Source organism: Schistocerca piceifrons, chromosome 8 (assembly GCF_021461385.2).
Source record: "Schistocerca piceifrons isolate TAMUIC-IGC-003096 chromosome 8, iqSchPice1.1, whole genome shotgun sequence".
NCBI classification, from domain to species: Eukaryota; Metazoa; Arthropoda; class Insecta; order Orthoptera; family Acrididae; genus Schistocerca; species Schistocerca piceifrons.
Window position 1 is genome coordinate 359,544,660 of NC_060145.1, and position 25,170 is coordinate 359,569,829.

Consider the following 25,170-nt stretch of genomic DNA (forward strand, 5'->3'; position numbering starts at 1 on the left):
TTAACTTTGCAGTACATTAAAATTTCTAACTGTCATTAATGTTTCGTTAGTGCATGTGACGTATTGTAGAATATGATAATGCATTAGGTACGTGTAAAAAAATATGTATATCATACTTCGGTTCTATTAAATTCAACACATAATAAAAACAAAATCGATACGATTTCACTGTTATTTAATACTCCAAAAAATGGTGTAACAGAGAAAATCTTGTTGCACCTCTGAATTAAGCAGCCCAGAATTAATACAATCCACCCACTTAGAAACTATATGACGGGAAAAGTTCCAGTTTTTTGACCAGTGTTATCAGTATACAGTGTAGAAACAGAACAAAGTTCTTCCTGTAAAAGTGGAGGGCGACGAGAATTCGATGGTTGCTAACAGAAGGATTACAGTAAGAACTACGAGACAACATAATTTGATAACAAACAACATATTTAATCCTTAAACTTCAAAAGACACATATAAAATTGATTTTAGAGCTATTCATGAGCTTTAACACAGACAACAATGATTACATGGCAGATTTAATGTCACTACAAATATTGACACATAGACGCTAATTTTTAGCACATAACAATTGGCACAGAAGATGAATATGAAAAACTATATAACGATATAATGTTTGCTTAAAAATTAGTACTCACACACTCATCACCAAGAATTTAGTTTGTATCCGTCTTAACAACCTCTTTCTTCAGTACATAAAAAAATTATCATACTTCATGAAAATGGCTGTAAATATTGTTTTATTTGTGCAAATTAAAAAAAAAAACATGGCAGCAATCAGTCTTCTTATTGAATGATACGGTCGTCTGAAGAACTATGATTATTAATGCTTGCCTTTAGATTATCCTGGAATATGATGATTTTGAACTCTTTTTTGTGTGTGCCACTCGGTTAAATATGTGAGAATTCAATACCAAATGTGATATTATCTAAGACTTTATTTTTTTGGAAATATTCTGACTTTATCCTTCATTAGTCTTTTGTATCCAGTACATGCCCGTCATATGTAGGGTGATCAGGCGATTGACATCACGTTACTTGCATTAGGTCAGTCCGTAACATTGTATGGTGTATTAGCTGGCCGTATATGTCTATCTATTTTGAGGGTTATTCGTTGTATATTTTTACATACACTGTAACTTCATTCACAAAGACGATACTAACGATATATACAGAACTGTGGAAGAAGTCATCTGCCCTTCACCACTCGTGTTGAAGACAAATGTTCAGAAAAACTGAAATCGACACAAAAAATACATCTTGTACTCTGTTACAATACGATACCAACTTCTGATGGCCCTTGTTAATGGTGTGAACTGTTAATAAAAAACTAATTTTACAGCAATGTAACAGATGACTTGCTGTCCTGAGAAAGAGCAATGTGTTTCAGTTATGTGATAGCTGCAGCATAAATGAGGCCGTTTGTGATTACTAGTAATGTACAAGTTGCCTTCTTGGAAAATCATCATGACCCAATCAATAGACTGTGTCTACAGTGGGGAAGATCACACAGTTTATGAAGTTACAGTTTTAGACCAGACATGTTGCTATCCGACGCTCAAGCAAGCATTAAAAGTTCGATTATCCACAAGAGGATTAGCTCCAGAGCTGGAGAATGTATCTGTGCTATTGATTGCTTGGTCACAGCAGAGTGAAATAAAATTAACCAATATATCTTTTATAAGGCAATATAGCGGACGACTCCTGTGTGAAAGGAAAAGTGAACACTAATTACACATGAAGACATGACTCTTTCTATTGATTCCAGAATAACACTACCCCTGAATGAGTTAAAGGAGATAATCACATGTGATGTATTTCACCTTTGCACATTTCCCAAGAAGAGAACCATGTTTCGTATAGCCAGTGTCTCATGCAATCGACCAATATTAAGTTAGAGCTGGTGACGATCTGCAGAAGCACCACACTTTTTGCCTTCTGCATAATTATTATCGTCTGCAATTCCGAACAGTTACTACTTGATGTTCGAAAGTTTAGCGATTCCAAATAGCTATGTTTTCTAGTTTTATCGAGAGTTTTATGTTGGAAGTTTTACGGTTTACAGAAAAAGGGTTTCCGGAACAATGGGTTTCAGAAGAGAATCACCATTATTGGACTTACGAGTGCTCTCTTCGGGCCGTAACTTTAAGCAAGGCGTTTTGGGTTCGATACTGGTCCCTGGAACTTTTTTGGAGTGGCCACGTTTGTTGACTGAGCTTGATGTTACATTCCCAATCTAAAAATTGCAAGTCAACAATCTGGAACAAATTAGTGCTCTTGATAAAAATTTGTCGATATAGAATGCTACTTTCTTGTGATCTGGCAAACGAATATTTTCAGGTGATGAATGCGTGGCTAAAATTCCTCGTCGATCACAACTGGAATGTTTCAACAGAAATGACTCTACCATGCGTAAAGCACAGAGACTCGGCGTGAGAACAAAACCTGTCCGAAAGGAAAATCAGTGTCTTCAAGGCATCAGTCGAAGTGATGACTTTGTAAACTACCATCATCGCCTGTAAGTGACTAACCGATCAACAGTAGCAAAGATATGCCGACAGAACACTTTTCTTTTACCAAATGGAGCAGCGGAGGATAATGACGATGAAGCTGTGGCATGGAAGAGCAGGAGGCGAGGGCACGCTGGCGTCTGGAGCAGACGGGCTCCCTTGTCATGGACTCTGCAGTGTGGCAGCCTCTACTCGGCGGCTGTTCTAGTTGAGTGGGATGGACTCGGCCTTCTCGGTGCCTGCACCGCCTGCAGCGCCATCCTCGACGCCGCGGCGGTTGCGGGAAGTTGTGGGCGGCGCGGGCTTCGCGTCAAAGAGCGTCAGATAGAGCAGCGAGGCGACTGCGGATCCCAGCAGCGGACCCACCCAGTACACCTGCAAGCACAGTACAATCAGTATCTAGTAGCAAGGGTAGCGCCGTGGCTGTAAAAAAAGTCCGGAGCCACACTATCAGCACATGCGAGACGACACAAGCAGTATACGTAAGCCATTTCCTACCAGCCACGAATCCAAAGGGGGTGAAAAGGAGGTTGGGAGGGCATTACGAGGGGTCATCAACTAAAAGAGCACATTCCCAGACTGATCATTCCTGCTATCAACAACATACCTGATACATATATGAAGACAGTAACTGTTCACGAAAGAACAGATTACTGTTGTTGACTGTACAGCTTTTCCCTGGAATAAATGATGACTAACTGAATCCCTCAGCTGCCGACAGGTGTTGTTGATATACCTCGATGTGGACAGCTGAAAATGTGTGCCCCGACTGGGACTCGAACCCGGGATCTTCTGCTTACATGGCAGACGCTCTATCCATCTGAGCCACCGAGGGCACAGACGAATAGCGCAACTGCAGGGACTTATCCCTTGCACGCTTCCCGTGAGACTCACATTCCCAACTGTCATTATAGACATTTGCCCATTCACTCATTACTCGCACACGGGAGATACTACAGCAAACATTCTTTATTTACTTTGGATAGGATGTTTGATTCCTGGCGATCAAATTTAAATATACAATACTTCGTTTCGCCTCAAGGTCGAAGTCCACGCACGCGGCCATTTTGTGCACTAGAAACTTCCATTTTATATCATGTAATTTATGTCGATATCAAAGTAAGCGTTTGATACTGTTATGATTCTTAAGTTAACTGCGTGACATGTTCCTGTCAAATTTTCGGGAGAATGCATTTCAAATGCTACATTTCTCTGAACTGCAAACGCTTAGTTTTTGACTTCGACCTACTGTGTACCACAGGAAACAAATGGTTCACTGATTAGTCTTTTCTTCTCCTCCCAGAATCTTTTCAAGCTTTCACCAAGATTGTTCGTTTTCTCTGTCCAGGTGATCGTGGTCCTTGTACTTTGCTTCTCCTGGAAGTCCCTTAATTCTAGATACCTCTACATCTCAAATCTCTTTGTCTGTTTCTGACTGATCCCAACTTCCTCCGTGTCCTTTCTTATTTTTTCAACCCATTTTGTGGTCGCCGTTAGTTTGGCGGCGTAACGAATCGTTATTCGCTCGTTCAGAAGAGGTGCCTATAAAACTTCAGCCTTCCCTTGCGTGTAGTATCTGGGATGCTTCCTAGCTGTTTATGCATGTCTTCATTCCTCCTTTTTTCCATATACATCTTTTTTTTTCAATCCGAGGATCTTTCATCAATTTTTTCTTCTCTCACTTCTGGTTCTTTATCACCCAGTCTGAACATTGAAGTGCTTCTAGCTTAACACTTGGTTGTAGCGACTAATATTTACCTTGTAAGAGATCGTTCTTTTTTTCTATCTATTCTTTGCTAACCCATCCTCCTGGCTGTTCTTTGTTTCCTTCTTTAACGTCCCCATTCGGTTGGATCCATTAACCAAGACACTTGATTTTTATCTGTTCTATTGATTTCTGCAAACCTCTTCATCATGCATCGTACATGTATACCATTTTTTTTTTTGTCGTCTCATATAGTTTTTCAAACATCATTAGAGCTTCATCTTTGTCGTTGGATAACAATCCCAGATCATCAGCATACGCTAGGCACTCCACCTTGCAACCCTGACCTAAGACGATTCTTTCTATGATTTTTTCTGGCAAGGTTTCAGTCCATGTCCTCGTTATTTTTTCCATGACGATGTTAAAGAAAATGGGTGACAGTCCTTGTCTCTGCCTGTCTCCAGTTTTAATCTGAACGGGCTCTGAAATTTCCCTATTAAATTTTTCTTTGTAGTTGCTTGCTATTAGTCTTAAACTGTTGTTGTTATATTAAAATAGTTTAAAAATATTTTGTTACTATAACTAAAATCGTGGACATAAGTGGCACGTTGAAATTGCTTATGACCAAAAGTGACATTTGAGGAAGGGAGAAGACAGCAGCAAAATATGATCTCCCAAGACCCGAACTCTGAGTCAGCGCCTGTTGACTGCGCAAAAGTCTGAAGACATCCTCACTGCAATCATTCTGAAAAGCTGGTTGCGAATTCATCGTCAGAGAGCATGACTTTCTCTCGTACATGACGACTGTCTTCCCTCGGTTATGGTGAGATCTTTCAGAGAAGTAACGTCCGTCATCTCACCGTTCGAGGTATGGAGGTGTGGATGTGTCTCAAGATTGAACAAAAAATAGTATAAAAATTTAAAATTACATTCCTGGCTCCCTATATCGCAGCTCTCTACCGGTCACCAGATGTTTCCTCAATTGAGAACATTTGGAACATTATGTGCAAGACCTTTCAACCAGCTTGGGATTTTGAAGATCTAACACACCAGTTGGACAGAATTCGGCACGATACCCCTCTGGAGTACACCTAACAACTCCATCATCAATGCCAAACCGAATAACTGCCTGTATACCTCATTATAATGGTTGTGGTTTGTATTCCAACGCGTTACTGACATGCTCAACTTGTGAAACCCTTTCTCTAGAATAAATCAAGCATTTTTTCTGAATTTGTAATCATTTGTTTGTCTGTATGTGTACATCATATTTTCCTATCTCCGTCTTATTCGGATAATTCTTTTGTGGTGCGGTTATTTTTTTTTATCTTAGTGTGTAGATTGGTAGCTTTCGTACCATATACTGGTAGCGTATCTTCAGAAGTAGGAAGGTTTTAAAATGACACAATGAAAGAAGGCAGCCAAGATTGGCTAGATTAAAGATGATCTATGATGATCTATGACTGAGGATGTCCTTTTTCTCTGTTCCAATCTAGGGTTTTGGGAAGTTTCCCTTGGTTGTAGGGCAAAATCAGGTTCTGCAAGTCTCATCTCAACTATTCCCCATTTGATTTGGCCTCCTCTCCACCTCTCTCCCCGCCTACTGGGATATTGGCTGAAAAGAACAGCATGCCATAACTCCGCCGAAACTTGCCTGTGGAGAAGAGTATGGATACATTATTTAAGAGACACATAGATCTCAGCCACAACTGGGCGTTTAATTAAATACGGTGGTGACAAGTGGAAATTTGTGCCAGACTGAAACTAGAACCCAGATTTCTCGCTTCATGCGAGCTGTCGCGTTAACCACGTTAGGTATCCGGATACACTTCTCTTGCAGCCCAACTTCTTAACTTGTTGCACACTACACATGTAATATCCACCGTCCACTAACCTCATTGTTTGCAGTTTTACTAGATACCTACAAGAGTTCGTACATACTGTGCATCAGCACTTAAGTTATCACTATCGTCAAGGCGCATATACAGCGTGTTCGTTTCTATTGAGACAACGACGCATTGTAAGAAAAAAATATTCTAGGTGAAAAATTGTTATTAGTAAAGGGGACATCTGTCTGTGCTACAAGTGGCCAACTCCTTACCACTCCTCCTCGTACGGTTTACTCAAAGCCTATTTTGCCATTCGTGGTAGACGACGCAGTAACCAACAAATATGAAGTGTGCCTGCTCTCGCAGTTAAGGAATCATTCATTTGATTCTACATTTCATTTACGATGTAAATGTAAATCACTGTTTTCTAACGGTTGGTGTTTATGTTCAAACTTTACTTGAGTTTAGGAAATTTAATTGCACAGTACGACACGGTCACCCATTTCTACGTATGGTTAGAAACTACGCTCAGTGTGCTCCGGGAACAACGACGTGAATGTAGCAGTTTTCTGTTCCCATTGGGATGCTTGATATCGGAGAGCCCCCTTGCCTCATACCACTGGGGTGCTTGATTTTGGTGAGTATTCATGGCAGGTGCCCCTGTCGCTATCTCTTCATGGACATTTTACCTTACTATAATGGTTGTGGTTTGTATTCCGCCGGTAGTCGCGCAGCGACCAGCGTAAGAGTGACAGTGAATTCATACAGCAAAATCAGTGACCCTGGTGGGGGGGATCGAGGGCGGCCAACGATGTAATCTATATATGCAATAAAAATTGCGGGTTCCCATTTGAAAATACAAAGTTGACCCCTCCCGCGCAGGAGGGATGGTTAGGAGGTGGGCAGTTGTAGCAGTCAGATGTTAACTATAATAGCTTTTCACCCAAACCATTTTTTTTCGGCACGATGCGTCATCTTCGAGACATTTAGTCGTCTTAAGTTGAAATAGACAGCCTGTATATTATTATATGTGTGATGTCTGTTCTGTCGTACATGTCTCACAACTACGAAAACAACAGAAATCAGTCCCGCCAAGATTTGGGAAACAGTAAACTCTTACTTGAAAAAGTTACAGTCACGTGCAAAATGTAAGACTAAGAAAATATTCATCTTTAAAAATTCACTCACACAAAATACTCATTTATAGGTTCAAGAATGATGTCATAGAAGAATGATGACTTACCCAATGTTGCGTCCATTCCCCTCTCCATACGGCTGGTCCCAGTGTTCTAGCTGGGTTCATACTGGCACCTGTGTACGGACCCTGCAACAATAGAAAAATTAACGATAGATAAAGCGATATATTCTCGCTAATATTATGTCAACATCTATTCCTTGTATACTTATATGGATGTCCGAAAGAACAGACACCATCGATAACCTGCAGCCGTCTAGAACGAAATTAGAATTATATTAATACCTTTAGCTGCTGACGGGCGTTGATGTATATCAACGGGGACAGGTGAAAATGTGTGCACCGACTGGGACTCGAACCCGGGATTTCCTGCATAAATGGCAGACACTCTATCCACCTGAGCCACCGAGGGCACAAAGGACAGTGAGACTGCATGGACTATCTCGCGCACGCCTCCCGCGAGTCTCACATTCTCACCTTATATGTCTACACACTACATTCGTAGTGTCCCAACCCAACATACTCATTACTTGTGGAAGACATTCTTACCAAGTCCCGTAAGAGTTCTTCTTCTGTGCGGATGCACATGGTCGGGCAGAGATTACGAAATCAGATACTGGATTGTAAGGCGTACTCAGCGGGAGATATAAACTCAGATCATAATTTAGTAATGACAAAAGCTGTCTGAAGTTTCAGAGAGTAATCAGGAAGAATCGGTGAGCAAAGAAGTGGGCTACGGAAGTACCAAGACTGAAGAGACACACTTGAAGTTATCTGAGGCTACGGATATTCCGAGAGTGAATAATTCAGTAAGCAGTTCAGTTGAAGAGGAATGGAAATCTTTAAAATGGGCAATGACAGTAGTTGGAAAGAAAAACATAGGTACAAGGAAGGTAACAGCGAAGAAACCATGGGTAACAGAAGAAATACTTCAGTTGATCGACGGAAGACGGAAGTGTAAAAATATTCAAGGAAATTCAAGAATACAGAAATATGTGATTTTGGAATGGAATAAATAGGATGTGCAGGGACGCTAAGACGAAAGGGATGCATGAGAAACGTGAAATAATCGAAAAAGAAATAACTGTCGGAAGGACTGATTCAGCATACAGAAAAGTCAAAACAGTTTAGGGCGAAGTTAAAAGCATTAACATTGCGATGGAAATGTCATTGGTAACTGTGGAACAGAGAGTGGATAGGTGATAAGAGTAAACGTCCTGTGTGAGGGGAAGGCCTTGTATAATGACGTGATAGAAGAAGCAGCGTTCTACAGGGAAGAACTAGAAATCCAGTATTAGAGTTAGAAATAAAAAGATCAAATAACACATAAGCGGCAGATAATGTTCCATCAGAATTTCTAAAATCATCTGAGGAAATGACAACAAAACGATTATTCACGTTGGTGTGTTGGATTTTATGAGACTGGTGATATACCATCTAACATTCGGAAAAACATCGTCCACAAAATTCCGAAGATAGCAAGAGTCAACAAGTGTGAGAATTATTGCACCATTAGCTTAACAGGTAAGGCATTAAAGTTGCTGGTAAGAATAATATACAGAAAAAGGAAAAAAAATAGTTGAGGTTCTGTTAGACGACGATCAATCTGTCTGTAGGAAAAGTAGAGGCACCAGAGAGGCAGTTGAGAATGGAAGTAAGACTGAAGAAATATCGAGGCACGTTCACAGGGTGTGTTGACCTGGAAAAAGCTTTCGACAATACAGGGTTATTCTAAATGACGGACCCATTTTCAAAAATTCGTTTGTATTCAAGTACGAATCGAAAATGAACCAGCTTTATACCAATGAAAAGAGGAAGTTTCAAAGTTTTTTTTTCATAATGTTTAAAGGAAGCTCTTTACGTCCCGCCCCTCCCAACCAATCTGAAAGATCTACGGAACCGGATCATCGTGTCGTGCATTCAGTAACAGCGGATAGGCTTCGTGGGACGAGTTTGGCTACTGCGTCGATGTTTGCCGTGCAGCCAACAGTGGCCACATTGAACATTTATCACATTTCTAATTATTAAATAATTATTAAAATCTAACAAATTACAAATTATTACAAATTACTAAATTCATATAAAACGTTATGAAAAAGCTTTGAGACTTCCTCTTTTCATTGGTATAAAGCTTGTTTATTTTGGATTTGTATTTGAAAAAATACGAAGTTTTGAAAATGGGTCCATCATATAGAATAACCCTCTACTAAATGGTGAAAGATGTTAGAAATTCTGAGAAAAATAGGGTCAGCTATAGGGAAAGGCGGGTAATATACAATAATCGTACGTACAAGAACCAAGGGGGAACAATGAGAGTGGAAGACTATGAACGAAGACGTCTGATTACAAAGGTTGTAATACAAGTATGTAGTCTCTCGTTTCCACTGTTCGATCTTTATATGGAAGAAGCAATTAAAGAAGTAAAAGAAGATTCAAGAGTGAAATTAAAATTGAAGATGAAAGGAAATTAATGATTCGCTGATGACATTGCTATCCTCAGTGAAACCGAGGAAGAATTACAGGATCTTTTTAATGGAATGAACAGTCTACTGAGTACAGAATATGAACTGAAAGTAAATAGAAGAAAGTAATGAGAAGTAGCAGTAATGAGAATTCCGAGGAGCTTAATATCAGAATTGGTGCTCAAGAAGGATATCAATTTAAGGAATTCTGCTACCTAGGCAGCAAAATAACCCATGATGGACGGACCAAGGAGGACATAAAAATCGGACTAGCACTGGTATAAAGAACATTAATGGTGAACAGAAGTCTACTTGTATCAGACATTGGCCATCATTTGTGAAAGAAATTCCCGAGAATGTACGTTTGAAGCACAGTATTGTAGTGAGGCATGGATTGTGAGTAAATCGCCGGCTGCAGTGGCCGAGCTGTTCTAGGCGTTTCAGTCCGGAACCGCGCTGCTACGGTCGCTGATTCGAATCCTGCCTCGGGCATGGATGTGTGTGATGTCCTTAGGTTAGTTAGGTTTAAGTAGTTCTAAGTTCTAGGGGACTGATGACCTCAGAAGTTAACCCCCATAGTGCTTAGAGCCAATTGAATAATTTTTTTGTGAGTAAATCGGAGTAGAAGACAATCGAAAAGTTTGAGAGTTGGTGCTAGAGACGAATAGTGAAAATTAGGTGTACTGATAAAGTAAGGAAAGAGGAGGATCTATGCAGAATCGGCGAGGAAAGGAATATATGAAAACGCTGAAAAGAAGAAGGGACAGATGACACGGCATCTGTTAAGATATCATGATGCTACAGGAAGCAGTAGGGGGTAAAATTGTACAGGAAGACAGAGGCTGGGATACAACCAGCAAATAATTGAAGACGTACCCTCCAGTACCACACTGGGCATTCTTCAACGTCTCTAAATGTGTGCTATCAATCGAGTTCTCCTTCTACTCAAGTTGTGCCACATAGAACTGTTCTCCCAGACACGTTTCAGTAGCTCCTCATCGGTAATCCTATTTACTGACCTAATCATCAGCATTCTTCTGTAACATCTCAGCTGGTAACATCTCTCAAAAGCATAAAACGTGTCTCAAAATTAGGATGCCTTTTATCTTATGCAGTAAATATCAAGCTACTATGGTTATCTGTTTCTATAAAGATGCGCACAAGGTATTGTGATTACGACGAGCTGGGAAGAGAGAATACACGAGAAGCAGTAGAGATAGCTTTTGAGTAGGTACTGCCTCCGACAAACAAGAAACCGAATAGACAATGGTCCACTGCAAGCAAACATACTGGAATCAGAGAACTCTTATTGTGGGAGACAGATAGTCATGGAATCGTTGTTCTTAGGACGTAGGAATGTGAGAAAACATTTAACACTCGCTAAGGAAATGTTAGCTTTCTCTAAATAGAGACACGCTGCTTTGAGAGGGCAGATGCGTCTGATCTTGTAATTCAGTTCCTCGGTTGTCTAACAGAAATAACGATATGTAAACATTAAGATTTAGAGCGGATGCGAGCTAAGTTGCCTAAGCCTGTAATCTTATTAGTCAGAGAGACGTGTCAGGTTTTCGAGTAGGTATAAGAGGAAAGGGACTTGTATACAGATCAGATGTCAAGTAGAGTTCTGATAGCATCTATTGTTACATTAGGTACAGCGCGGGGGATACGTCTCAGATTTGCAATAGGTACGACAGGAAAGGGACTTGTATACAGATCAGATTTAAAGTAAAGTTCTGATAGCATCTATTGTTACATTAGGTATAGCGCGGTGGAAAAATGGGTTGAAGCCTTTCTGTTCACGACTGAGATCTTTGAAAGCTACTGCTTGGTACAGCCGAGTGTTTAGTTTGTACACATGAGGATTTACAAAAGTGAAATACACTGATTAAAAGACCATATTAAACACACCACCTCTGGAAAAGGTACAATACTGCGGAACATAAAACAAAGTACACAGTAGTCTCTCCGGTGTCCAGCCTATTTAATGAACACGTTTTGAGCAGAATATTTTAATAACTGACATAGTCGGCTGCGTCAGAGGATTCGACCGATTCTTGAAGGCTTGTGCGTTGTCTCAACTCCTCTCGGGGACTGTGAGATGAACTCTGGAATAAATAGCTGCGTGACAAAAAAAGTACCTCACAGTCATTTATAATCATATCGTCATAAATGTGGCATTGTCTACTCGTCTGGACAACGGCAGAAATATTATACTGGGTCAGCCACGCCGAGGGAACCTCCTAAACCAAATAACTCGTTATCGGTATGCGAGAATAATAGTGTGCGATAGGATACGTTTGGTGTGGACAGTAAACTGCTCAATGACTTTCCTAGCTTTGGCGTCAACGTCAGACTGAAAGTTCGTATCCTACGGTACTCTGGTGCAGGCTTCAGATAAGTTGGTCACATTTTGGGTAAAAAAGAAATCAAGTCCAATATCTGATGAGCAGCACACATAACTAATCTTCTTGGAAGCGTGGATGACAATACAGGGCCTAGTGCAGTTGGAGTGTATTGCAGTGTAGATCGGACGGACACAAAGGTGTGTCTCACTACACCACACTGTGACTGAAAGATGAAGATCCAACTCTAAAGACATAGTCGTCGACGAGGCGTTCTACCCTAATTTTCCATTTTTTGTTATAAAAAAAAAAAAATACATACCTCCCCTGGCTATATTCAGTTCAAGAGAAAAGCATACCTTTTTACATCCGATTGCGAAAAGTGGTCAATTATCTCTTCACGGGTAATTTTGATTCAGAATAATTAAAGATGCAGCTCAAATAGGAGTTCCACCAAATCTGAAAAAACGGGACTTAAAAATTGTACTTTGTTGCTGATATGCATGTATGCCATATAGTAAAATTTCATTAGTACTTTTTGCTACTATTAATTATTAATTTTACTTTAATTATTAATTTTAATTATTAATTGTTTAATAAAGAAAGGAATAACTTCTATTTATAAGCAGTGTTTCAATAGGAAAGTTATGTAGCTACGTAAAGAGGTTGTACAAATTAAGATCAAACAGAGTGCTCAGTTTGAAAGAGGAAAAGATAACTGATGCAATGAACAAAAGAAGACTACAGTCTTATGGACACACATACCGAATGGACACTAACAGACTAAGCAAGCAGACCTTCGCCGAAATTGACAAAGATATGAAAAACACAGGAGTTAGAATGGTAGAGCCCGCATCTCGTGGTCGTGCGGTAGCGTTCTCGCTTCCCACGCCCGGATTCCCGGGTTCGATTCCCGGCGGGGTCAGGGATTTTCTCTGCCTCGTGATGGCTGGGTGTTGTGTGCTGTCCTTAGGTTAGTTAGGTTTAAGTAGTTCTAAGTACTAGGGGACTGATGACCATAGATGTTAAGTCCCATAGTGCTCAGAGCCATCTGAACCATTTTTAGAATGGTAGATAATAGAATACTTTTCAGAGAAACGACACAAAAGGCAGGATTTCAGGAAAGAAATCCGCAGATGGAAGAAAATGGACACTGGATGAAAAGGAACGACACTATAGAAGGATGAAGGAAGCTTGGGAGCAACGAAAATTAAATCAAAGAAGCAAAACCAAGATCACTTTGCGTACCCTCCAAAAGGGATAATCGAATAAATAAATAAAGAGGTTATGCTATAAACGGTTCTGAAGGGAAAGTGTCAGTAGCATATAGCTCCTATTCTCAGCAGCTCTTAAGATAATACTATTTGAAACTGTTTAGCAGGAAAGGCCGTACTTTCACTTTTCATGGGCTTGTGTGATGTTATCTTGTGGGGTTTCACAGGGATTAATTCTGTATGACTGCTATCATCCGGCGTGCGTTCGTAATTCAGTTGCAATCGGAAAAGAACGAAATGCTGATTTTAGTTCCTACAGACATCATATTCGTCGTACTCTGATGGAAATGGAAGTGACTGCGTATGAAGAAATAGTTATCAAACACTGTGGAGATACCCACTACTCAATGGATGTTAAATTACTTTCATCCTATTCGGAACTGATATCCGTCAGTTTGAAGATGGAGTGAAATCTGGGGAATAAAAATTGTTGAGGAAGATCAAAACTTCACAACACGTTGCAGGTTACGATAGCTATCCAGAGGCGAAGCGGCTTGTACAACATACAGTGGATAGGCAAAATAATGCGAACAGTGTAAGTAACGGGATGGTTGTGTTTGGCGCTCAACAGCGCAGGTAAGGCACGTGTCGCTCTGAACTGTGCGTGTTCAGTACGGACTAGGCATCAGTGCAGGTTGTTTACGAGTAGTGCACACTTCGTATTTGCATTCAGAGGCCGAGGTCAACGTGCAATGAAAGACCTAAAAGTTCCAAAGGCAGCAGTTTTTGGGGGGCCGATTAGCTGGAGCATCAGTAACAAACATAGCCAACTTATTGAATGTTTCAACAGTCATGACAGCCTACACAAAACATGGAAAGACGTCATCTTATAAACACAATGGTGGGCGCAAATCAAAACTAAATGACAGAGATCGTCGTTTGCTAACACGAATTGTGTCAAAACAGCACAAAGCTACGGCGGCTAAAGTGATTGCAAAGCTCATTTGCCATCGCCTAGACCTCATATCTACCGACATTGCCCGCCGAGAGCTCCATAAAGCGAATACTCATGGACGAGCTGCTATACCGAGACCATTAGTGACGACAACCAACGCAAGGAAGCGTAATATATGGTGTCAGGAGAATAAATCCCGGACGGCTGATCATTGGAAACACGTCATATGGTCAGGTGAGTCAACATTTCATAATTTCCAACACCGGGCCATGTTTACGTCTGAAGAATGCAAAAATAAGTCTACAAGCCTGTTTGCTTGATTCGAACAGTTAAGAATGGAGGTGGAAGTGTGGTGGAATGGGCAGATATATCATGGTATTCTGCTGGTCCCATCGTTACTCTCAAAGACCGTGTTACAGCCTACGATTATATGAACATTTTAGGTTATCAGGTGTGCCCCATGATTCAGATGTTTCCCAAGAATGATGCCATATTTCAGGACGATAATGCACCCATTCACACAGCAAGGACAATTCAGTCGTGGTATGAGGAGCCCTGGCCAGCACAGTCCCCGGACTTGAACATTATGGAACCCTTGTGGGCGGTATTGGAGCTCAGACTACGGAGCAGATATCCGCCTCCCTCGTCACGGCAGGAGTTAGAAGATGTTCTTATCGAAGAGTGGCATAACATTCCACTGGAGACTATACAATCATTACATGCCAGTATTCCAAAAATAACCGGAGCTATATTACGGGCAAATGGGGGTCGAGCCCTTTATTAATAAACCATTCCCAAGTAAAATGAGTACTATGGGACTTAACATCTATGGTCATCAGTCCATTCCCAAGTAAGTACACGTGTTTTCATATTATTTTGCCTATCCCCTGTAGACTATCGTGAGGAACTGCATCAGACAAGCCTTTCGACTGAAGATCAAAACAGGAAACACAAGACTGAGATATAAGGCGAAGAATAAACATTTGTCATGGTTACAGTAAAAAACTTCAAAAAATCAGATAATGACTTAAGTAGTAAAGGACAGTCATTTAAAACATAAACAAAAATACTGATCTCGATATTAATTCCATACAAACACTCAAACCATAATTACAGGCAAAAATGCGCTGCACAACACAATTAAAGGATCATTTTTTGAAGCCTCGTAATTATTTCCCATTGTGACGTATATGTTTCTAAATTTGGTCAAAGGTGTCTACGACCTTCCTCTATAAAGAGGCAAAAGCGTGGCACCCTGCGACCTCACCCTTGTGTTCGGCGAAGCCTCAAACTTTGTACCAATGTAACTGAAAAGTCGTTGTCATCATCTGATTAAAAAGTATTATTATATTTCCCGTGTGTTTAACACAAAGCGAATTAGTCTGTAGAGCGACTATCACAGCATATTTGGAAAAAAGTTTCAGAAAGGAGTGAGGTTGCCAACTTGAACAACTTTGTAACTCAGTACAGTAAATGGCCAAATGTGACGGGAATGATTGTCTCGTTTTATGCTGTGCCTTGTGTGATGCCCGGAAGTTGCGGCTAGATGCGATCTGTTACAGGCAGTTGTTACAGGTAGTGTAGTGAACATGGCAGCACGAGTTCACAGGCTCTGAAAGTGGAATGATAAACAGTGCAAGGCACAGGCTATCATAGAAAACCGTAGATTACGTAAGAATTTTACTTTCATTGCACAGGATGGACTTATATATAAGAAAGAAGATTATGGTAATACTGACATGAGAATAGGCAGTGAGCAAGTCGGTAGTAATGCCGGCCGGTGTGGCCGAGCGGTTCTAGGCGCTTCAGTCTGGAACCGCGTGACAGCTACGGTCGCAGGTTCGAATTCTGCCTCGGGCATGGATGCTAGTTAGGTTTAAGTAGTTCCAAGTTCTAGGGTACTGATGACCTCAGATGTTAAGTCCCATAGTGCTCAGAGCCATTTGAACCATTCGGTAGTAATGTGAAGGAAAATAAAACATGTGTCAACAAAATCATGGAATGAAGAGCTCTGGTCTAGAATGCCTTCCAAGATAAGAAGACTCTTCAGCTCAACAAGCACATCAGCTTCTGCACTAAGAAAAGATTTATAAGGACCTTTGTATGGAGCGTCTTGACGTATAGACGTGAAACGTTGACGTTCGCAAAGCAGGAGAAAGCTCTCTTTCAATTTGCGGAAATGTGGTTTTTGAGGAGAATAACAAGAACTATCTAGACCAACAAAAAAAGAATGAGATGGTTGTAGAAGAAATAGGAGAGAATAAAAGACTACTAAAAGTTATAAGCCAACGCAAAGAAGCAGTAAATTAGACATGATATCCTTTAACAAAACAATTTCGAAGGCGAGATCGTAAGGAAGAAAACGAGGAGATGAGGTAATCTCGTTTTTTTAAAAAAAATGGTTAGTCAGACGGGATGTTCTTCACACACAGAGGACTGCTGAAGACAGGAATCTACGGCAGCAGAGAGAAGGCTTAGCTTTTTGAAAGAACAAGAAAGGAATATTACTAAAATCTGATATATTCGTTATAATTGCACGTAATATATAGCTTTTACTATTGCTCTTGGGCTTCCTGAATATACCGAGCGAGGTGGCGCAGTGGTTAGCACACTGGACTCGCATTCGGGAGGACGACGGTTCAATCCCGTCTCCGGCCATCCTCATTTAGGTTTTCAGTGATTTCCCTAAATCGCTTCAGGCAAATGCCGGGATGGTTCCTTTGAAAGGGCACGGCCGATTTCCTTCCCCATCCTTCCCTCACCCGAGCTTGCGCTCCGTCTCTAATGACCTCGTTGTCGACGGGACGTTAAACATTAATCTCCTCCTCCTCCTTCCTGAATACTACATTGACATTAAATATGTTTTTATTTTCATTAAACAAGTACCACTAGTGAAAGGATATTATCTTCCGCCACACTATTCGATACTTCCGACACCTATATCCTGACGCTTCTTTATAGCAGTACGAAATTTCCCAGTACTTCCTGTCAATACTGATACTGTAGGTATGGAAACAGAAGTATGCCGAGCTGTCAAATTCGTTAGGCAAAGTGGTCAGTAAGCCCCACGGTAGTACTTTTACTTACCGCTACCATGGAGACGGCGGCGACGAGGAAGCCGAACTTAAGGGGCGTGGAGTCGGTGTTGCGGGTGTTGCGCGCGTCCCAGACGCCGTGGCACAGCAAGATGAGTACCGCCGTCATGCCGGCCTCCACCAGCACAGACTGCAGCGCCGACAGCGACTTCGCCGGCACCGTCGTGCACTCACACACCGCCGAGGATGGCGTCACCGACTGCCGAAACGTAGCTCTTTAGGCACCGGGCAACGAAGGTACGTGCGATTAGTTGTACAAAAAGAAAAAGAAAAGACTGGCCAAGTGCGAGTTGTACTCGCGCACTGATGATTCCGTACAAACTTAGTTGCTTATATACGCAGTCCATCTACTCTGGGAATCGAGAATCTCAACGATTTTTGCCTGTTGTCGATATCGACGCTGGCAGCCTATTGGTCTCCGGGTGTCCTAATCCGTATCAGAATGTATATAGTAGCTTCTCAGAGTAGCCCGGACGTACAAAAAGAGTTTATGTATGTACAGTGACAAGATTTAATTGAACATATTTTATTCACTTACTAAAACATGATTACTATCAACATTTTATATTTACACTACTGGCCATTCAAATTGCTACACCAAGAAGAAATGTAGATGATAAACGTGTATTCATTGGACAAATATATTATACTAGAACTGACTGGTGATTATATTTTCACGCCATTTGGGTGCATAGATCCTGAGAAATCACTACCCAGAACAACCACCTCTGGCCGTAATAACGGCCTTGATACGCCTGGGCATTGCGTCAAACAGAGCTTGGATGGCGTGTACAGGTACAGCTGCCCATGCAGCTTCAACACGATAACACAGTTCATCAAGACGTGACGAGCCAGAGGCTCGGCCACCATTGAACAGACGTTTCCAGTTGGTGAGAGATCTGGAGAATGTGCTGGCCAGGGCACCAGTAGAACATTTTCTGTATCCACGTCATCTTCGTGGTGTAGCAATTTTAATGGCCAGTAGTGTACATGCCGCAAAGTTCGTCTATTACACTTTTCACTGATGATGAATGCAATGTATGTTCGAACGCCAAATAGATTTTTTATGTCATATAGTTAAAATTCACCAAGTTTCAGATTTTTTACTTTACTTGCTTCTTGACGTATTTTATGATTCTAGGTCAAAGGGAAGTACCCTATAGGTTTTGATGAGTAAGTTTTCCGGTATCAGAATATGACACATAAATAACCGTATCTTTTGACTGCATTCACTTAGAAGCTTGAAATTTTTATACTACCAAGAAACCATAGACCCTAATATGTCACATAAATTTGAATTTAATACGTCTATCGGTGCCTGAGAAAACAATCGGACAGAGAGACGGGCTACAAAGCGATCCTGTTAGGATTACGTCTTTACAGACTGAGGCACGGAACTCTAAAAAAGAAAAAGTTGCTCGTACGAATGAACGGTATGATGAAACACAGTGACGCAAAGAGAAAGTATTACACCAAAAGTACGATATTCACCAAACTTTGTGGAGACGTTAGTCGCAAAATGGGTGAGGAACGATTAAAATTATATATCATTCAGAACGGATGTCCGGCAAGAACATCAATCAGTATGTGGTGTAATCCCCAGACACATGAAGTTTCGTAATCGTTGTGTAATGCAAACAAAGAACCTTTGAATGTCATCTTGAGAAATTTATTGCCTCAGCGGAAATACATACTATATCAGCTCTCAATACTGGCTGGACGCTGTTATGAAGGAATACGCCTTCCCGTGACGTCCCAGATGTGATCTACGGGTTACAAGTCAGAGGACAGGGAACGCCAATCAAGGATCCGGACATTTCTCAAGCCGTGGTGTGAACTGGAATGTGGAGTCTGGTGTTGTTCATCGGAGTATCTCAGTGACGAGTTTAGCATTTTTGCCGCGTATTGGTGAGAATTCATTCTCCCCTCAACTATCACCAAATGAGTCCTCCAATATACAACGGAATCACAACTGTGCAACAGTATCCTGTTTGAGAAATGGTTCTGGCTACGGTCATTTTAAACCAAAGAGATATGCCACATTCTCTGAGATCCGTCTAATTTTGGCTCTGAACTCTTTCTGTTAGGTGACAAGCAGCAAGTTAACCGTCTCACAAGGAGACGGCATGACCGTGGGGTCGGGGATTTGTCCGAAATTTTGTGTGGTGAAAGACGACTCCTAACACCTCACGTGGTTAAAATATTAGGACGCACTACCCTGAAAATCCCGGGAAAAATCGATCCAAAGTTTCTTAGGTGCCGTATGAATATAAAATGTTGGTCCATTTGGAGTCGCCGTTTGGCCTACATGGTTAGCGCTCGGACCCTTACGCAAGAGGTCTCGGGTTCGATTCCTCCTGCCCCACTTTTTTTTTTTACTTCCGTTGCTTGCAAAATTGCAGCGCATTGTTACAGGTGAATCGTGAAATTGATTCCTGGGAAGATTGTATAAAAATTCATTCTATACTTCACCATCAATTATCGTCACCAATATTCCGAGACATGATTCAATATTCCTGGTGTGCCTCAAAATTGTCAGAAACTCAAAACATTTTCTTAAATGTTAATGGGGCATGTTTTTGTACAGATTTATTGCAAACGCCCTGTGATTGTAAAAAATTCGCTTTTATATGTTGCGCAAGATGTCGCAAAAATTATTGCTTTGTTTGTTTTTACGATAATTACCACTGCGGTTCTTGTTTATAATTATTATATGTATAAAAATTGAATGTTTCCCAATCGACTTTCTTATTCTGATTAAAAACCTAATGTTTTTTCCTCATATACGTTACAATGAAAAATGGAAAACCCACCGCCATGAATTGTGTTGTTGGACATAAAGAAAATAATTTTTATTCAATAATGTAACTAATTTGTTAAAGATAACGTAGGTTTGGGAGACTTTCTGAATAATTGGTGGAATAACAAAAGATAATGAAACAGAAGAAAAGAAAGTGCTAGAGAAGGAATCGAACCTGAGACCTCTGGCGTAATAGTTCGAGCCCTAAACATCTAGGACAGACGGCGGCTCGGCAATTCACTAACATTTTATACTCATATGGCACCTAAGAAACTTTGGATCGATTTTTCCCGGGATTTTTCGAGTAGTGCGTCCTAATACTTTAACCATGTGAGGTGTTAAGAGGTCCTCTTTCACCACACAAAATTTCGGACAAATCCCCGACCCCACGGTCGTGCCATCTCCTTGTCAGAGAAATCAGTTTCGTTGACTTTCTGTACCTATAAGGGATGATGACAGAGTGGAGGGGGACACCACGTACCAGTAGCAGGCCGAAGCCGAGGATGGCGCCGATGTTCTGCGCCACGAAGTAGAGGAATGCCGCCACCACGTTGAGGTCACCACGCAGCACGGCGCACAGCGTCACCGACGGGTTGATGTGCGCCACCGATATGTGCCCGATGATCTGCAAACGAAAAAGAGCACGACGGTTGTGTACACGAATGCAGAAGCAGCAGCAGATATTGCAGAATATATAGTGGTCATATTTCCCTCCCTTCTCTCTCTATCTGTCTCTCTTACGTATCTACCTATCAGATCCTCTCTCTCTCTCTCTCTCTCTTGCTCTCTCTCACTCATTCTCTTTCCCCCTACCCTCACACAAATACACATTTACACTGTAATGGAACCCTTGTAAATCTCCAATCTATTAATTCTTACGCGAATTATCTCCAGAAAGGATCCTCCACTCTGCAGTAGACTGCGCGCTGATTTGAAATTTCCTCGCAGATTAGAACTATGTACTACACCGAGAATCGAACACGGGAACTTTTTCTCGGGTAAATGCACCCTTCGCAGTTATGAATTATTATTTAGGACTGAACGGCGCATCCGTCGCTGTATACTCAAACTGCCAGTCCAACATCACCACCACCACTTCACCCAAAGGAGAACAGATAAACTTATGAGACAAAGAACAAAAGTAGTCAGACTAAGAGAACAGTATGGAAGACATCTACTAGAAAACAGACGGATGTGGCACAGCTCCTGAACACTATCCCCTAAATAATGAAAAACCCAATGAAATTGTAATGAAATAATCAGTAATGTGTCACCCCAACTGTACCTCTATAACACTACTAACAAACTTTATTGTATTGTAGCCTATTAAGTATAAAAAGGTACGTACACAAAATTCTTACCATAAAAACAATACAAAATTACTGAAATGTAGCTTGATACACTACGTGATCAAAAGTATCCGGATACCTGGCTAAAAATGAGTTACAAGTTAGTGGCGCCCTCCATTGGTAATGCTGGAATTCAGTATGATGTTGATGGTGACAGCTTCCATTCTCGAAGGCATACCTTCAGTCAGGTGCTGGAAGGTTTCTTGGTGAATAAAAACCATTCCTCACGAAGTGCTCCACGGAGGAGAGGTATCGATGTCAGTCGGTGAGGCCTGGCACGAAGTTAGTGTTCCAAAACATTGAGAGGCACCCACATGCCTTGCTCATACTGTGGCATCAAGCAGTCAGGTCTGCAAGATGAGTGGTCTGCCAAGCGAGTGGATTCATTCTTATTTATCGAGTAACATAAACTCTAGTACTCACACTTAAGTTACAAGTTATCCTCCTATATGATTAATACGCAACGGAAACACGCATCCGACTATCAGTAATTTACAGAACTCTGACTGTACACTACGCACTGGCAATACCACATTTTCTTTTTGTCTTTTATTTAACGGCTTTTGTCAACACGTGGCCACCGCACTGAATACGAATGGCGCACGCATTATAAATTCGGGACATTATGACAACATACAATTCGAAGGAAAAGTCCACCAATCTTTTTCTTTTCACTATCTTATTTATTCCGATAAATTCTCTAACCTAAACACACAAATTCTATAACCTACAACAATAACACATGAGAAATTCCGCCCAGTGGGCATGGCTTTACATTGGTGAATCTCTATATTATGGTCTCGTAATTATTTAACGCTACAGTGCACTTTCTGGATAGGATGGTGGATCTTTTATTATTTCTCACACTTCGACTCTCACAATCATCATCACGAAACTGTCCTCCAGACCGAGCAGTACCGAAGGAACAAGCATAACCACTAATCTTTTGAAACTACCTTGCTACTCTCCCATGCAAACCACACATACCCAAATTACATGACATACACCACACTACAACATGAAATACTACGCAGAGAATGGTCACAACATTATCACTTTCAGCTTTCCCACTTCAATTAATATTTATCCCAGTTTCACACGACACTGCCCCACTTCGTAATTCTACTTTCCTACTATGAACTCTGGAGATATATGCACGTCTTCCTGTGCAATGCAAGCCAAGTGGCGTTGCTGGATAGACGGCCGACTCACCTTGCTTCTCTCTCAGAGTTCGAATCTAGCGTCACACGGAATCATATCACGCAAAGTAATATTAAGAACGTATTCATCACACACGCGAGACCTCAACTGACACCGTGGACGAGTACTTCTCTTTATCTTTTGTCTCATACACAGTTTGAGACTCACACAGTACTCACCACGTGGAAGTACTCGTCTCTAATTTCAAGTCCTGCACACGGCATTTCTTAAATATTTCAAATTATGGTACACACGCTATTTCTTAAATATTTCAACTTATTGTACACACGCTAGTAATTCAGCTTAACTTAAGCACACGGAAGTATTTCAACTTATTGCTACACGTGGTTTCATTGTGACCGTTGGTCACTTCCGAAGATTACTACAATCCCATTAATATTACCTGCCTGACATTTAATTCTCCCCACAAAAGTTCCTGAAATAGAGAAATTATTATTTCAAACTACTCTTAAATATTCCACATGCATACCATGTCTCCACTCTTTCGTCATTACGGAGCACAACTAAAACAGGTCTTAACAGCACAAGATCCAGCGGCAGAGTGCTGAAACATGGCCGTTCTGTAGGTCATCTCGCACCTCTGTCGAGGTGGGGGGAAGACCATGCTACCGTATTGGTCAGCCACATTTCAGGCGCTTAAAGCTCAGGTAAATTTCATCTCTTCGGTCCCACCAAAGGTGGCCAAAGGATCGACTCAAAGATGATCATATATTCACATTCACTATCTGCGGTTAGCAGACGACCATACATTCATTCATTTCACAGATCTCACCAAAATGGATGTAAGGATTTACTTTGTGGGAGTGCACCTGTGATCAATTAAATAAATAAATTGTCATTCTTTCCCACACTGGTATCCGGCTTCGCTGTATTTTTACAAAAAAAATGTGTTGTTCTGACAAAAATAATGAAGTATGTTGTACCTATTTTCAATGTCGGGCGGTACTGTACCCTTTCAACATCCCAAAGGTGTTCTATAGGATTTCCGTCAGGAATCTGTTCAAAATAATTCAAATGGCTCTGAGCACTATGGGACTTAACTTCTGAGGTCATCAGTCCCCTAGAACTTAGAACTACTTAAACCTAACTAACGTAAAGACATCACAGACATCCATGCCCGAGGCAGGAATCGAACCTGCGACCGCAGCGGTCACGTGGTTCCAGACTGTAGTGCCTAGAACCGCTCGGCCACTCCGGCCGACCAGTGCTCTGTGCAGGCCTGTCCGTTACAGCGATGTTATTGTCGTGTAACCACTCCGCCACAGGCCGTGCATTATGAACACGTGCTCGATCGTGTTGAAAGATGAAATCGCCATCCCCGAATTGTTCTTCTAAAGTGGGAAGCAAGGAGATGCTTGAAACATCAATGTAGGCCTGGGCTGTGATAGTGCTATGTCGATGGAGAATGCCTAGGACACTAGCCTGACTCATGCCAGTTCCTCGTGAGATTGCGTGGGAGCTAACGCGTGGGTTAACATTAATTTCCCGTTCTTTCGTTGGCACTTGTTTCCTTCCATTACGTTGTTTTAGTGTTACACTATCACTTTCACGTAACTGGTTGAAGAGGCTGATAAATAATTGCTGAGATGGTTGACGTATATTGGGATATTTTGCCGCATACACCGTACAAGAACGAACTGCGTTCTTTCTACACTTTCCATACACAATGAGCAAGTCAGCTTTTTCTGCAACGGTAAATCCCGTTGTACGTTGAAGACCTACTGCTTGAACTGCCACACACTAACTGACTAGCAAGCCACAGTGGACCCAAGGAACACACACGTGCACTGTAATCAAACGTAACAACATCGCACCTAGCAACTACGTAGGTTGAATGGCACAACCAAGTGACGGTGTGGGAACTTGTCAAAATGCGATACCTCGGAAACGACTCGCACTAAAATCTTGCAATAAATACCACTGACATTCTAATTTACCCTGCGTTTGGATTGTTAATGTTCATAGGCATTGTTTGCATTTAAAAAAAGTGTATGCTTGTACATAAAATGCAATTTCTAAGTATCATTACAATCTTTTTATCGGCTAACAGTGCGGGCCCCTGACTACCAATTCATTCTGTGAAAACTGCATATCAGTATTACTTTCCATTTCTGCAATATTTGCAGTTGTAGATGATTCACCCAGTGTGTACCATGAGTCTGTCCTATGGGTCGTCAGGTGCATTTTCTGTGGTGTTTCGGCAGATATTTGCAATTTCTTTTTTGCAACGGGTAGCTGGAGTCAACCCAAAGAAATCCTGCTTATAACGTCTTTCATTCGACACCTAGCATCGACGGAAAGCGTCGGTTTGTTCATCATTATAAACTACATGATTTTTAAAGTGGAATTTTACGTGCCCATTCGCTAGAATGGTACCAAATTAGTCAAGTACGTTATTCGTTTCATCGGTATGTATTAACAGGGACAGCAAAACACGAAGAATAATCAATACTCCAGCTGCAACTGAGTAGCGCTTCTGCATGG

General features: G+C 41.3%; 1 protein-coding gene and 1 non-coding gene across 2 annotated transcripts in view; both read right to left on the reverse strand.

Moving 5' to 3' along the window:
• Nucleotides 1–417: 417 nt before the first annotated feature.
• Nucleotides 418–25,170, reverse strand: part of LOC124711277 (aquaporin AQPAn.G-like) — a 188,632-nt gene continuing 163,879 nt past the window's right edge. The window contains exons 4-7 of the mRNA XM_047241272.1: nucleotides 20,598–20,741; nucleotides 17,309–17,515; nucleotides 7,297–7,377; nucleotides 418–2,894 (exon numbers count right to left, since the gene is read on the reverse strand). Of these exons, the coding sequence (XP_047097228.1) occupies nucleotides 2,724–2,894; nucleotides 7,297–7,377; nucleotides 17,309–17,515; nucleotides 20,598–20,741 (603 nt within the window). The 3' untranslated portion in view covers nucleotides 418–2,723. The remainder of the gene's footprint in view (nucleotides 2,895–7,296; nucleotides 7,378–17,308; nucleotides 17,516–20,597; nucleotides 20,742–25,170) is intronic.
• Nucleotides 3,281–3,355, reverse strand: Trnat-ugu. Its single transcript has one exon. It is a non-coding gene; the product is annotated as a tRNA-Thr (tRNA).